Source organism: Rhagoletis pomonella, unplaced genomic scaffold (genome assembly GCF_013731165.1).
Source record: "Rhagoletis pomonella isolate Grant_MI unplaced genomic scaffold, Rhpom_1.0 Rhpom_scaffold_00004, whole genome shotgun sequence".
In the NCBI taxonomy this organism is placed as follows: Eukaryota; Metazoa; Arthropoda; class Insecta; order Diptera; family Tephritidae; genus Rhagoletis; species Rhagoletis pomonella.
The window spans coordinates 81,754,693-81,771,004 of record NW_023458558.1 but is presented as its reverse complement, the minus strand read 5'-3'; the positions used below and the strand labels follow the sequence as shown (position 1 = coordinate 81,771,004).

General features: G+C 36.1%; 1 protein-coding gene across 1 annotated transcript in view; it reads left to right on the top strand.

Annotated features, from left to right (window-relative positions):
• The first annotated feature begins 1,446 nt into the window (after positions 1-1,446).
• Positions 1,447-16,312, top strand: part of LOC118738353 (homeobox protein abdominal-A-like) — a 209,776-nt gene continuing 194,910 nt past the window's right edge. The window contains exons 1-3 of the mRNA XM_036469275.1: positions 1,447-1,988; positions 3,965-4,226; positions 7,562-8,609. Coding sequence (XP_036325168.1) covers positions 7,702-8,609 — 908 coding nt within the window. The 5' untranslated portion in view covers positions 1,447-1,988; positions 3,965-4,226; positions 7,562-7,701. The remainder of the gene's footprint in view (positions 1,989-3,964; positions 4,227-7,561; positions 8,610-16,312) is intronic.

The following is a 16,312-nucleotide window of genomic DNA, read 5'->3' as shown; positions in this document are numbered from 1 at the left end:
CAATGGCTATGTTATTTACATTTTATTGCAATTATTCAAATGCAATTACTCAAAAATAAAATTATATGCTATTTATCCAAACTTCATATCAGTTCATATCATATTCAAATCAGATGTTTAAGCTGTTTTTTTTTTTGCTCACTCAGACACAAATGTGCTGCCTCAACTAAATCGCACTCATCTTCTTCTGTCTACATCAGCAAGAAGCACTCAAACGAAAACGTACTTACAGAGTTCTTTCTGCTTTCAGTACCCATTTTCACGCTATTAAGCTGAAAATAAAGTATCCATAGAACACTTAGTAAATAAATAAAGAAACTATGTACTACAAAGCTACTAAATGTCTACCTGATTGAGAGAAATAAGAAAGCTCTGTAAACTCATCTGAAGCTAGTCTCAGAGAGCAAGCGCTCTTTTCTGATGACCGGTACAACTGCTCGAAGATTCGCCAAGAGCACTAAAAGCTAAGCCTGAGTGCGATTCCACTCAAAAACAAGAAACTGTCGTGGCAGTCATCATTTTCACTAGCGCAATAACATACATATGTGCCGTCGAGAAATCATGTGTGCTTGGACGGAAGCCGCAGCCATTCGAAGGTACAGGTCGGTGTGCGAAAGCGAAACAGAAGAGCTTGGGCAGTGCAGTTGGAATTCGTAAGAATTATAGCAGAGTGAATGAGTCAGCGAGAATCGCGCCTTACGCAGGGATGAGCAGCGCTGCAAAGCAAGGCGTCGCGTATAACGTACGACAACGAAGCAACGCTATGGCTGCTGAGTGTGAAATTGTGGTTTGTTTGTTTTGGTTTGCGTGTTGTGAAAGAGACATCTGGTCTGGGTGCTGCAACCCAGAAGAGGGAGGCAAGGCTGAAGACTTATGGTATCGATGCGAGCAATTAAATGGATGAATATAGGTTAGGGGAGACTACTTATGCAAGCATACATATGTATGCACATAGATACCTGAATGAGTTTGTACTATTGCTTTTGTTAGTTATTAAATTTTTTAAGAAAATTGCTTATCTTCGCAGAATAAGAATACATTTTTATGAATCCTAATATGCCATAAACACCAGTACTAATAAATCTTACTGAGACTATAAAAGCGTAGGTACTTAAAGTGGCTCTGTGCTGCTTATCAGTGGTGTGAGGTTGTGAGCTTCATGTATAAAGTACATTGCTCTCTGCAATCCGATTTACTCGTAAAATTCTGCTCTCGCACCATTTAATCTAGCAGTTTTATCCTCAAAAACTCAACTCTTTTTCCACTCAGACGAACTGCAAATAATTCCAATTAGACCTCCTGTTCAGACTCTCCTCTTATCTGCCACTCCCTCCCAATATTCGATCAAACCCAGTTCCAATCAGTTAAATGAGCAACTTGACAAATAATCTCTCGACTCGACTCATTTACGCTTCGTTTTGTTTCCTTTAAATGGGCCGCCTTCTCTGTCTGGGCCCGTATCGCCGCTGCTCAGTGGCGTGAATATGAGGCTGGTCAGGCGGAGCACCAATGTAGTAGAGACACCACACTTGAGCACCACGGTGTCGCAGTGGCGTCGCCACACTTATTTCCTATATAGCTGCCGATGTTTTCGTCGTCGCAGTCGCTGCAACGTCGCTGCTGCCGCAAACGTGTGCACAGTCATAGCGCGTACAAAGGCGCAGATATTACCAATTACACGAATTTTTATACTCTTTTAAAAATTTCGTTTTATTATAATATTTATTATCGTAGAGCGCAGTAGTGTCTGCGGAGCGTTTAGTGTTTTGTGTTTGCGCTGCCTGTGTATACCCGACGAACAGAAGCGTAGCCAAGCGTATACAAAAATATCAGCTAACCAACGATTCCAAGTCGATTTCAAAGTGTACGAGCGAGTGCCGTGAAAGCGAAATTTCGCGTCTTATTGTCTTTTAACTGTTTGTGATTATTACTTCAATACGAGCGACAATCGTCAAACGCCATACGCCATTCGCCATACACCATATATCGTACGTTGAACGCGCTACGCTGATGATACATGCATACATACATACCTACTATTTTTGTACAATATTATTACGTACTACTATTATTATTATTGTTATTTTTTATGTTATTTCATTGTTATGTGGCCGTTTTGCCTCAGTGTCGCGTGTTGCACATTTTGTTTGTTCTGCTGATTGTGTGTAAGTAGAAGTTGAAAATTCTTCTCTGGAGTAGCTATGTATAAACTGGCAAACTTACTAATCGACCAACACAGCCACGAAACCGGCGCAGAGCGGGTTATACGCGCGCCAAAAAGCTAAAAATCTTAAAGTTGCGCTCCACAGCGGCGACACTAAAATAATATATTATAAATAATAAAAAGTAAAATAAAATATTTATTTGAAAGTGAACCTAAAATGCCAATTAAAAAACAGTGATTAGTCTTAATAAATACTATCGCCCACACAATCGGAAATGAGTCTACTCAGTGTTATTGCGGAGTTATTTATCCACCAGGGGGCGCAAAATCCATGCAAAAGGCAGTACCGTGGTGATAACAAAATTAAACGCCTCTGCCAGACATTTAGGCTTTTCTTTCCCGGTGCGGAACTACTCGTAAATTTACTGTTTGCGCTGCCATAACACATTAACGACAGTTTAAAGTAAAAGTTAAGCATACAAATGTTATGTAAAATAAAAACACTGGTGCGACGTGCCACCAAATATAGAACCACCTATCGATCACTTGAAAAAAACATAAAAATTAAATGGTCATAAAAGTAACGCATTTGTAATTACATACATGCCATAAAACCAAAAACCACACAAGAAAAAAAAAAACACCACCAGCAATGGGACAGCGTTTACAACTGCAACAACCATAGAAGAATCAGCAGTCACCTGCGAATGAAAGCGCAAAGAGGCAGCTACACATTCGCTCAGCAAAACCATAAGTCAAAAATCCACATGCGCGTCTCTAAACGTGTGTCAAAATATGGTTTTCTAAAATTTTCTCAGCCGATTTTGACTATTTTTTTTTTAAGTCCTCTTGCGCCGGAGCAAAGTACGCTTGGAATTAATTTAATATACATATATGCCCATGTACATATGCATATGTATGTATTTTTATACATACGTATGTATATTGCGCAAACAGCGAAAAAACCCCAAACGAGAGCAGAAACAATTAAAAAAGCAATAAAAATTCCTCACGCACGACCAAACCATGTACATAAATACATATGTATGTATGTATGTACATTTGCCTATAAAATCTAGTATATACATTTGTGGGTAAATTCATGTGTAGTACATATGCGTGCTTGCCTGTACATACATACATACATATGTATCTAAGTAAATACGCATTACACTTTTATGTACATACGTAGATCCATATATGATTGTATGTAAATATGTACATATATATGTAAGTAAGGATGCAAGCACTATGACAAAATGCGGACAATTGTCGTAAACACATTTTTCGCTGATTTAAATTTTATAGTTTTTTAAAGATTGTATTTAAATGGCCACATAACTTATAAAACAGCATACAGATACATAAATGCACAATGATGCGTTCATGCATATGTTCATACCTATGGGCTGGTTAATACGCCGAGTTGACCAATGAATTGACTTAAGTTATGAGCTCCACAATCCACACTCTAAATCTGGAATACTACTTTTCCACGCACGTCGGTCGTTTTCCTAGGACGCCAAAAACACACAACAGCAGTAACGACAAAATAACAATTCAATAACACATATTAAAAATAATAATATAGTTATAGTCATAATATGTATGTATGTAGTAAACAAAAAGTGCAGAAGTGTCCGCTCCGTCGCGTTTATTAAAGCTCGAAAAGTCGCCGACGGCACAGAGCTAAAGTGATCGCTACAAATGAGCGATAGTGTTTTGTGTTTAAGTTGCGCTGATTAAACATTTTATGATTTTCATATACATATTTTGCATTTGTTCTGTTTTTGTAACCAGTGTTCTATCGACACGGCCAATAGGCAAGATTGTCATTCCATTAAATACGAAAACACTGAAACTTGTGCATCGAAATATAAACAAAAACAACACACCTTTGAAGAATAAATACAAAAAATAATAATAAATTTGTTGCAAACAAAAGGATTATAAATTGATCAAAGGAATGATTGAATGATAAATATTTAAAGTTTAAAATACTTTACTAAATAGAAAATTGCGTGATCAAAAGGCATACATACACATAAGCCTCCATAAAAAGGTAAAAATATATTATTATCCGCAGCTACCTATGTAGATATGTATGTAGCTGTATCCCGATCAGGGAAATATCACTTCTCCTTTAGTCGTTGCTGTTTCTTTTTCTGTCTCTCTTCTACCAACTGTCTGTAGCAATAGTCTTTATTTTTGAATCCATCCCTCTACTATTTTTGTGAACACTTTCCACTAACAACTTTTCTCGAAACGATACGAGTACCTGAGTGTACTGTTTCGACATGAAACTTCCTATTCATTTTCCACTAACACAATAATTTTCAATGGCTCACACACAGCGGTGGCCACGTCTCCTTTAGCTTATTCCCTACTACATTCCTGTCCTTATGAACGTGGTTTGCTATCTATACACATTTTTTGGTCAGAATGCATATTGCCGGAGAGATATCGAAAACAAAAATAACTGAATAGTCATTTGGTCCCGTGGATATTCAATGAAAGCCAAAATTCGAGCATTAAAAGATATTTAGCAAAACTCAAGGGTAAACTTTGTTTTGTGCAGCAGCATTTGCTATCGGAAAAGGTAAAGAAAGAAAAAGTTGCCGTCGGCAACCGAGGGTGGTTTATCAATACATATCAAATAACTTAACTTACTTTAAATGAAAATTAGAACGGCTAAATATTTCAAATATTGCATGTGTTTTTCTGTTTACTGGAAAAAGTGACCACTTTAATGTCAGCGCCAACAGTTTGACTTTACAGTCCCAAGAACTATGCACTTTTAAGGCCGAAATTTAAAAAAAGTTTGAAAAAATATATATATATGTATATTTTCACAAAAAAGCACTATAAACAACTGCTCTTTTTAGATTCGCAAATAAGTCGCGTCCTGATGTCGCAAAGAGTCCTGATGTATTTAAAATATTGAATCATTTCTAGGAACACGAATTTCGATACGATACGATACCACATCGATATTTTTGCCATTCGATACCGATACTTTTTACTCGAAAGTTTTCAATCGAACCAGAATCCTGATATCGTATCGAATCATAAGTGTACATTACAAAGTTAATGTGATTAATAATATAAAATGAAATTTATTTTGTAGTAATATTTTAAATATTGAAAGTTAATTTTTCAAGTTCCAAAATGTAAAAATCTGTTCTAATTTTTTATATCAGCCGAAGAATCTCACGTGACGTTACATAACGTTACGCTACTTAAATTACCATCGAAAGTTTTTTTGTTAATATCGTTTTTAAACTATTTTCTAGCGCAAATAAAACATGAATTTTTATGTCTAATATGTATATTTTTTATTTTGACTTCAGCCCTACCTAGCGGTTTCATTTTTTGCAAATCTATGTCGTACTATGACTTTCCGCTGGAAACGACCATATGTCTATACTTTGGAATTTATTTGTAAAGCAATATGGATATATTTGGGCTTTAGAGAGCACAAATATGTACCAACTTAGGCTGGCATGTGGCGGGATTTCAACCCGCGCCTTCGATGATGTCATTTAGCACACTTACCCCTGCATAAGCAAACACTAATTAAAGTTCAAAGTGTTCATTCGTTATTAGAAAATGAGACCAATATTCGGATTTAATTTTGTGTATTTGGTATCGATATTTGGAATATCGAGTCTTTTTATCCCGATATTAAGTACGATATTTTTACGACGATACCTTAAATGAGTACTATTTCAATACTTTCGGTTCGATATCGTGTCCCTAATCATTTTCTATAGAGCTCTTTTTTTGAAAATTGTTTTGAAATAAAATAAATTATAAAGCTCTAGCCAGAATTGCAGCGGGCGACGATAAGCGTCGTCGGTTAACCGCTGTCAAAATTAAAACTCATGGAATGGCTCATTATTGCGGCGGCAGCGTTTTTACTGCCGACGGTTATCGGTTGATTTAAATTTATTTATATTTTTCTGCCCAGCGGGACGGCGCAACGTTGTTTGAGTATTGATTGTATTATTTTTTATTAGTTTCACAAGTTTGGCAAAGTTTTCATCCATTTTTATTTTAAATCTACATACACGCACGTACCTATAAAATACTTAATTTTAATGATAATTTTCAAATCAAAATGACAACTGACGGAAGCCGTCGTTCGCCGCATTTGTGTTCACTCTGACAGATATCACTGCGGCAACTGTTCAGCTGTTCACTTACCGTCGACCGCTTTACCGTCTACCGCTGTAATTCTGGGTCGAGCTTAAAGTATTTCTGTCTAAAAAGGAAAATGTGTATTGATAAATTTGTTTAACGCTTTCAATGTAGATCCTCAACATTCTTCTCGCTGTATTTTTTATGATTCTTATAAATTATACCGAAATAATTTTAATAAAAAATAGTTTTTTAAATACTTAGTAAAATATGCGTTGTAAAATTTCAGCAGTATTTATGAACAACAAAACTTCCGCAGATCTCTTATGTAAACAAAAAATTAAGAAAACCTTGAACTTTTCGACGATTATGTACTTCTGAGACTCAAAGCTTAATAGCCGTTTCACACGCTAACTGCTAATTGTTACCTCTTACTTACCCATTGTCCATATAAAATCAAGTGCAAATTCATACATTGCAGCCGTAAAACAATGTAAATCTACTGCGAAAGCGGCACCTTGGAGTCTGCTCTAGCAAAGTGGAAAAAGAAAATTGCATTAGTTTGCATTATAAAACTGTTTTTTCACCTTCTTGTAAAATAGGAGTGAACGAAAGTTTTGTTGAAACTTTAAAAAAGCAAAGTACAAGCAAGTATTTATAATTTTGAAAGGAATACATTTTATCTCTCAAGTTCTATAAGCTCCAACCTTTTGGTATGAATAAAGACTTTCTTTAGAAATATGTGGATATGGTCAACATGATTTCCTCTTTCAAAAGGATACAATAGTTATTCTGTTGCAAAACAATTTTTGGTCTGTAATTTAGTTCACATTTGGTGACATAACCATTAGTTAAATCATGCCCGCCTGCCTACGCTTAAAGGATTTTTAAGTTTGAATACTAGCTCTAGAAATATTTTTTCAGAAGTCCTTCGTATCAATTTGAAAAAAATTTTACTGCGAAAATCAGCTTAATACTTATTATTATTAAAAATTATGGCAATAAAAAATACAATAATTATATTTAATATTAGTCAACTAAGGCACTAATTATAAATCCACCCTAGCTTTACTTTTACCGATTTGCAATTTGTGAATCTCGCAATGCCCGAAATCCACAGTCGGCAAAAATTTGTTCTCTTACACACATTTAAAGGTTATTTTTCGTTATTTGGCTTGAATATTATTTAATTTATGAAATTCTCGAATTCGTTAAACTCACATACCCTGTCCGCGCTAATCGCAAATAAATCGTTAGTCAACAAACTCATCAAGAATTTTTAAAAGAACTCATATCGAGTCACGAAATTCAATAGCAAACGAGATCGCTGCATTGAACGATCAATAAACATAAACAAATTTTGAGACCAGAGGCTCGAGGCTACAAAAGAATGTGCAATGTCAAAATTTGTTTTCGATAGTATGCTACCGAAGTATCCACAGTTTCAGCCATTTATCAGTTCACATTTAACTTCAACGTCACAAAATTCGTCATCAGCAGCTGTTGCCGCCGCCCTAGCCGCCGCCGCAGCCTCTTCCACATCGTCCGTCAACAGCCTTAGCAGTGGCCTCAGTAACAATAACGGCATTAGCACCAGCAATCACAATAACGGCAATCACATATCTTCTGTTGCCGTCCATTCCTCGTCACTGTCGCCCTCGTCATCCGGCGTAAACATCAACAGCAGCCATTTGAATCAATCGTCCAACTCACCAGTCTCCTCGTCCTCCCCATCATCCACCACATTTGGAGCGCTTACGCCACAGCAACAACACCAGCAATTGCACCACCACCACTACCAGCAGCAACAGCAACAGCAGCAGCATCACAGCCAATACTCACTGTCAGCGGCATTACAATTGCAACAGCAACAACAACAGTTGCACATCAACAAACTTGCCGCCGCCGCTGCAGCAGTCAGTTCTCAAAGCGGAAACGGTCTAGGCCATAGCCACAGCGTCCAGCATCAACAGCAATTGTCACAACAACAACAACTCTTGCTCACACCACCTTCCGGAACTAATTCGCAGACAGGCGACAGCAGTTGCTCACCCACGCCGTCGGCCACATCTTCCTCGCTGCATCGCAGCATCAACGACCACTCACCCAACTCCGCATCAGCCGCCGCCGCTGCCGCGTCCGCAGCAGCCGCCAGCACAGTTGCCGCAGCAGCAGCCGCAGCCGCCGCTGCCTCTTCATTTGCCATACCCACCAGCAAAATGTATCCATACGTGTCAAATCATCCCACATCGCATGGCATCTCAGGCATGCCCGGATTTTCCGGACTGGAGGACAAATCATGCAGGTAAGTTCTAAGAAGTAAGAAGGCATACACCAAAAATGCATAAACTTTTAGAATCCAAAAAGGCCCGTCGCAATGCTCATAAATTTTCTCGTTTTTTTTGGTAGATACAATTTATTTGTAAACATTTGGAGGGGCATTGCATTAAGTGAAATTCTTCGTTTAATTAATTTTTTGTTGTTGTATATTTATAAGTCCATCTTAAGAAATTTTAATACTCGTAATGTATATACGGTACTGTTCGGCAAAATCCCGCACGATATAAGACGTTTATACTATGGTGGCATTGGGTAAAAATCAATACGGTAGCATGGTACATTCAAGCCTTTAGTGCGAGATTGTAACGCGCCGTGCCGTATAGTGCATACCTAGAGATGGCAAAAGGGTAAATACCCAAATGTTAAATACCCGGTAAAATTGGGTAAAAATGGGAAAATACTGGTATTTACCAAAAAGGTGGGTATAAACTATGTCATAGAAAATTTAGAGCATCAATACATTGTTCTGCAAAAGTTTATGAATTTTAATATAAATTTTTTAAATAAAAGTGAGTACAGGGAAGGTGAAAAATAACAATTTAACACAAAAACTATATTAAATAGATATATTTATTTTTGCAACATTACATTATATTATACGAACGAAATCATAATTTAGTCTCTGGTGCTTAATTTTTCATCGTCAGTTTCATTCCGAAAATAATTTAAAGGAGAATGAGGTGTTGAATGCCGAATTGATGGTTTCACCCTAAGCTAGGGTTGCCAGATTGGATTTTTCAACCCGAGATTTAGGGGTTTCCGTTTGAATCTTAGGGCTCAGGGTTTGCCACAAAATTCTCGGAGTTTGGAAAAAATTCTCAGATGTGTTTATCTAGCTACTTTTGTGCCTTTAGCCCAGGAAAGTCATGTTTCGTCGAATGTTTTCACATAGGCTGTGAACTTCCAGGCTTGAGTTAAAGTTTTGTTAAGAAATGTTAATGAAAACCACCATAAGTGAATACTAATAATTATATTTTTCAATCTCGGGGTCTGGGCATCTGAAAAGGTGGTTACCCTATTTTCAGCCGGTACAATTTTTAGAGAAGTATCCTTTTGTCGTATTTCTTTATTGAAGAAATTCGATTGATGTGCTGTAAAATATACTTTTCCGGCATTATCTGCACTTAAGCTGTTTCGTTTTTTGGTTGGATGGAACCTTGAGTGCTCAGTGAGCATTCAGTGGCAGCTGAAGTGCATGGAATAGTCAAAATACGAACCGCCATCTTGCTCCTGTAGACGTTTTTCTCCTCTCTAGCTTTACAGTTTGGTAGGTCCACCATTACATTTACACATATTCCAATTGGTACCCATATCATAAATTAACTGCATCGCAATTAGATATTCCGATGGGTTTAAATCTTGCCCTTGACTTGACTATTAGAGTCAAGGAAACTAGCAGCCAAATGTATTGGTTTTACAGACATTATCATTCTTTCATCAAATAATATAGAAAATATAATGTTTTACAATAAACAGTAACACTACAAGCAATGTGAAGTGAGCTCATCTGCAAAAACTGCGCAAGAAATGGCAGGAAACAACGTTAAAAATATTTGTTCACATTTACCGTCGATTTGGGTATTTATTTGGGTAAATACCAAGTAGAAATTCATCTCTATGCTATGAATGTTTATAATACCGAGTTGAGCGATCGGGTATAACTTTTGTAAAATTATCATTTTCGTTGTAAAATTCTTTGTAAACCCGTACCGGTTTTTGCATTTATACTTCAGGACTCATAATTTTGGCCAACATTTTTTCCGTCTGGTATACGGACAGTACCGAGTACGCAATTCATAATCATAAGCAAAATTGTTAATTTTTCCTTTTTTCTTTTCATTTATTGTACTCAATAAAAAAAATAGCATTAAGGGCCGTTTTCTCATCTAACCTTTAGTTTACCGGCCACTTTATCGTCTCGATATACGACTTTTCGTTTTCTCATCAGCGCATTAATTTCTCGAATCGATAAACTGTTGCTCACCCGATGCAACCTTTAAAATTTGTACCCAACTTTAAATTTTGGTTTGGTTTTGGTTCATGAGTCAGATATATTAGATATTTCAACCAAGGTTTTGGTTTTTGCTAACAGTTCCTCTTGCTCTATATTTGCTTATGTTGCATAGCCAACCTTTAAAATTTTATGACGAATGTAGTGAAGTTTCACTCCCGGAAATGTAGTGAAGTTTCACTATACGGAATAACAAATTAATTTTTACCGGCAAGGTAAGAAAACGAAAACACTTTAAAGTGAGGAACAATTTATCTGCCCTGTTAGTAAAGGCAACTTTACTGCTTACATTAGAAAACGGCCCTAAGGGCCGTAATGTAAGCAGTAAAGTTGCCTTTACTAACAGGGCAGATAAATTGTTCGTCGCTGTTTCTTTTTATTATTATTATTACCTCCCTTTTATTAGCTCGGGATGTAACTATGTAATATTGATGCGCCTAAAAGATGCAGCGATTTCTATTCTCAAGTTTCATACCTGATGAAAGTACGAATGGAAATTATAATAGCGAGGTTTTAGTTTTGTAAACTATAATTTTAATCTTATCTTACCTGTAAAAATAAATTTGTTATTCCGTAGAGTGAAACTTCACTACATTTCCGAGAGTGAAACTTCACTACATTCGTCATAAAATTTCAAAGGTTGGCAATGCAACATAAGCAAATATAAGCAAGGGGAATTGTTAGCAAAAACCAAAACCTTGGTTGAAATATCTAATATATCTGACTCATGAACCAAAACCAAACCAAATTTTAAAGGTCGCATCGGGTGAGCAACAGTTTATCGATTCGAGAAATTAATGCGCTGATGAGAAAACGAAAACTCGTATATCGAGACGATAAAGTGGCCGGTAAACTAAAGGTTGGTTGAGAACACGGCCCTAAGAGGGGTTTTCTCATGTATTTAGGTTTTAAAATTTATCTGCCCTTTAAACAGAAGTTTTGTTCTAAGGGCCGTTTTCTAATGTAAGCAGTAAAGTTGCCTTTACTAACAGGGCAGATAAATTGTTCCTCACTTTAAAGTGTTTTCATTTTCCTATCTTACCGATAAAAATAAATTTGTTATTCCGTAGAGTGAAACTTCACTACGTTTCCGAGTGTGAAACTTCACTACATTCGTCATAAAATTTCAAAGGTTGGCAATGCGACATAAGCAAATATAGAGCAAGAGCAACTGTTAGCAAAAGCCAAAACCTTGGTTGAAATATCTAATATATCTGACTCATGAACCAAAACCAAACCAAAATTTAAAGTTGGGTACAAATTTTAAAGGTTGCATCTGGTGAGCAACAGTTTATCGATTCGAGAAATTAATGCGCTGATGAGAAAACAAAAACTCGTATATCGAGACGATAAAGTGGCCGGTAAACTAAAGGTTAGATGAGAAAACGGCCCTAAATAATGTGTTTGAAGAGCAGATAAATTTTAAAACCTATGTACATGAGAAACGGGACTATGTCTAATAAAATGGATTTGTAAGAGATATTTTTTAAGTATTGAAAACACCTTCGCCAATGGTCTCTCTTCTTGTACATGGTCTTGCCATTTTGTTCGTTGGTGCCTCTTCGACCCATGGGCGCCAAGTCGAAGGACATGCCCAAGACGGCGCAATCCTTGTATTTTTATGCGCTTAACTATGTCCATGTCGCTAAAAACTCGTATCAATCCTGATTCCATCTTCTTCGGTATCCGTCGCTTGTGCGAACAGGGCCATAAATGTTGAGCAGAACAATTCCCCCGCAAGAACCCAAAGCCTTCTCATCCACGTTTCTATGCCATTTGAAAAAAAAAAATGGTATGATGAGCGATTTGTAATAAAACCTATGATAATAAATTAATAAGGAAGAACCGCTGAGAGGTACTTTTAAAATTCTTGGCTTTTGCAAGGAATTTAATTTTAAAATTTTAAACACAAACTCACACACACATTCTCATTTTCAATCCGAAACAACAAAAAATTCTAGGGATGTTTCGAATGTCATATTTTTCACATTCGCTAATGCGAAGGCGAATGTTAGAAATAACATTAAAAGAAGCTATAATCAACTTACGTCATCGTTTTTATTACTTAAAAACTTTGTAAATTATTAGAATATTGAACGAGTGCTTAACCTATACAGTGCTTTAAACCAGTAGCCAAAGTTCAAAAGGGGCATATTATATAAAAAGAACGTAATTTTGCTGCGTTTTATCCCATGAGGCGATTTCTTAGAGGCTCGCATATAAGGCCGGCTGCACTGAACAATTGCTCACTTGGACAGGGCTGCCAACTACCCTTAGCCATATTGAGGATGAAAAAGTGCCAAATAGAAAAATAAAAGTGCCAAAAGAGGTGCCATTCTTTTTAATCATTCCCATTTAGCAATAAAATGAACCACATTTTCAAAACAAAAGTGCAATGATAAAATAAGATAAACCAGTGGAATAGCCTTTATAAATTAGAAAATTTTAGTTGGGAAAAAGACAAAAAGAAAATTTCGGTTGTTAGTAGGTATCTAGCTTGCCTTTCTTCTACTTCATTACGTATTGCAACCGTTTTGGCTTTGAATGCACACATTTTTCGTAATATCAGACCCACATTTTCCCTTTCCTTCCATGAGCCCCTTTTTTAAATCTAGTTTTTGATGTTATATGGTGTTCTCTGATACGATAATCCCGAACTTTTTCATATTTGAAAATTTTTATACCCAAGCGCACTTGAGCACATGGGTATTATACCTTGTTCGTATAACGCTTGTTTGTAACAGCCTAAAGGGATCGAAGTAGATATATATATATAATACATAAATATTCCAGAATGAAAAAAATAATAATAACACAGGCGGACAAAATTTTTACCCAGAAACCAAACTATACTTTCCCGAAGGTTTTTAGTGCGTTGAATTCAAATCTGGCCATAGAATTGCTCTATCACATCAGGATTTTGAGATATTCTAACCTATAAGTGCAAAAAATGCCGCTTTTGCCCATTTTTGAAGTTGTGTATGCAAGCCAGAGTAATTTTTCTGAAAAAAATACAAAAAAGGTGTTAAAGTACAAGTCTTTCTCTTTGAAATGTAAGTAACATAGCGGCCATGTGTACTATCCGCAGCACTTTTGTAATATCTCAGCGAAGCAAAAAGATATTTGAGCAAACTATAAATTTAATTAAGTAAGTAGAGTGGAGTACTAAACTTAAATTTTATTGACTTGTTTTCATACAAATAGAAGAATGTTAACAGGAAATATGACTACTATTTTCTTACTACAAAAATATGTAGAACAGGCGTATAAAAAATTAATAAATGTTAAGTAAATACATATCATCGTCACCCATATGCCAGAAGCATGAATGTGCAAATTTACCAATTTTAGTTATTGGGTTGACTTGATTAGCCTTTGGCTGTTCTATGTTATCCCAAAACCCAGAATACCATACGTACACGGAACCCCATATTTCACAATGTCAATTACATAAGTGCAGAGATACATAAGTCTCGTAAATAAAAACTTTCAAACTTGATCTCCCTAAATTTCATGTTTACATATGGCTCATTCCACGGTGACGGGTGTGACATTTCAACTCACATTTTAAGGGTTAATTCTTAAACCGTAATACAAAATTCTTTAAAACAAGTATTTTGTAATAGGTTTCCGAGATATACACAATGCCTGGAATAAAAATTCCAAAAACAATTTAATCCGAACGAGTTATCTGAATTACTCCTTACTTGCATCGGAGTTTTTCTGCTAATTATGTCTTCTGCTTATGGTTTTAAATAGTTCGTTGTATAGTTAAATAAACATTCTCGACATTTACGCCAAAGTTGCTTGCCGCTATTGGCAATTATTATATGTTCCAAATTTAACTGTGACGGGTGTGACTTGACTTTGTGACGGGTGCGACAAGTTGAGCATGAATACATAAATACACATTATTAGACAACTAAGCTAACTTTATTTCTAAAAAAATCGGATTTTACGAACACATACAAGATTCTGCCACCTAAAGACGGGATAATTCTTGATCGGACTCTTCTTCACCATTGTATGGCTTAGTAATTGTAAAGTACCCTATTTTTAAATAGTATGAGCCTATTACCTGTCAAACCCTGGCCGTTACCTGAAAAACCCGTTTCAGATACTTTTTTTGCCCTGACAAGCGAAGTAATGATATCTTTTTATCCGTGACAGCATAGCTTAAGTTTTCCCATCGCTCGAGCAACATATCCTTATGATTAGCTTTATCATCGCTGATCACAAACAGATATATGACACATTTCAGATTAGCTGATAAGTAACGGTAGCAGTCCCTGGCCGAATTTATTGAAGTTTGTCAATCTTTAAATTGTGACGGGTGTGCCATGTGACGGGCGTGACCAACATAATCGGTTCTTTTTTTCGAAAATAAAAGCATAAAAATACTTAAAAGCAATTCGCACATATTCCCCTGTGTCATAGCGTTACTTTCGTCAGCTTTTTTACACTGTCCAAGATGTGTTTTCCTTCAAAAAATAACTATTTTTTGTATCTTGTGACGGGCGTGACATTAAAATATGCTTTGCTTCATCATATAATAAAATATTTAGTACTTGCCCGAAAAATTCGAACATGACGCCGTTACAGTGCTAAGGAATTTGTCTCTCCACTGACAGTTTAAACAATGCAAAAAAGGTAATAGACTACGAAAATAAGTCTTGTAAATTTTGAAAAAAATTAACCTCTCATATGGGTTTGTAAATGGTACAACCTAAAGTAAAAAAATATCTGATTTTGAGATAAATTTCAGATTTTGGCTTTCAGTCTTGAAAGTTAGATTTATTTACTCTTACGTACTAGAAATAATACAGTCATATTCTTTAGTTTATTTTCGTTTCATTCGGTATCGATTACCGTGGAATGAGCCATATCCATGTTTCTGGCATGGGGGACGATATGTACTTGCCGTACAGTGGCGCCTAAGTGGACGAATATCGGAAAATTCTTTGTTTACAATGTGAACGTGTTTGGTATTTTTGTAAAGGCTATAAAATAAGTTATATAACGCCAGGAAACCACTAAAGTCAACAAATTTTATACTAGAACCAGCGACCCGGCGAACTTCGTCCCGCCAAAAATTAATTTTATGTATTAAAACATTTTCGTTCAACATTTTCACCAACAGTTCACGTTCATGATTTTCAGTGACGCATTTATCTTCTAGTATTACGGTTTGGTGGTTGTAAGAAAGCACATTTCCATTGCCATCTTAAATAACCTAGCTAAAGTGTATATGCATACCAAGATACGTAATAGCTTCAGCGCGTTTGAAAGGCGCCACGCCCCCTTATAAAATAGCCGCAATTTCCTCTAAGAGTATGGGATTTATTTCATATATCTCCATACCAAGTTTCAGTACTCTACCACGAACATTTCCAGAGATAAGCAGTATGAAAAATTCTGATTGTATGGGAGGTGTCACGCCCCTTCACTTAGCGGTATGAGACATACTTTACAACCTATTATCATACCTACCGAATATGCACAAAAAAAAGCATTCAAATCGGTCAAGCCATTTTGGAGGAGTTCGACCGCAAACAGCGTGACACGATATTTTTATATATCAGATGTATCATACAAAAATACTAAAAATTCTAAAAGAATAAATAATATAAAAAAAAACTTTTTAATATACAACGCTT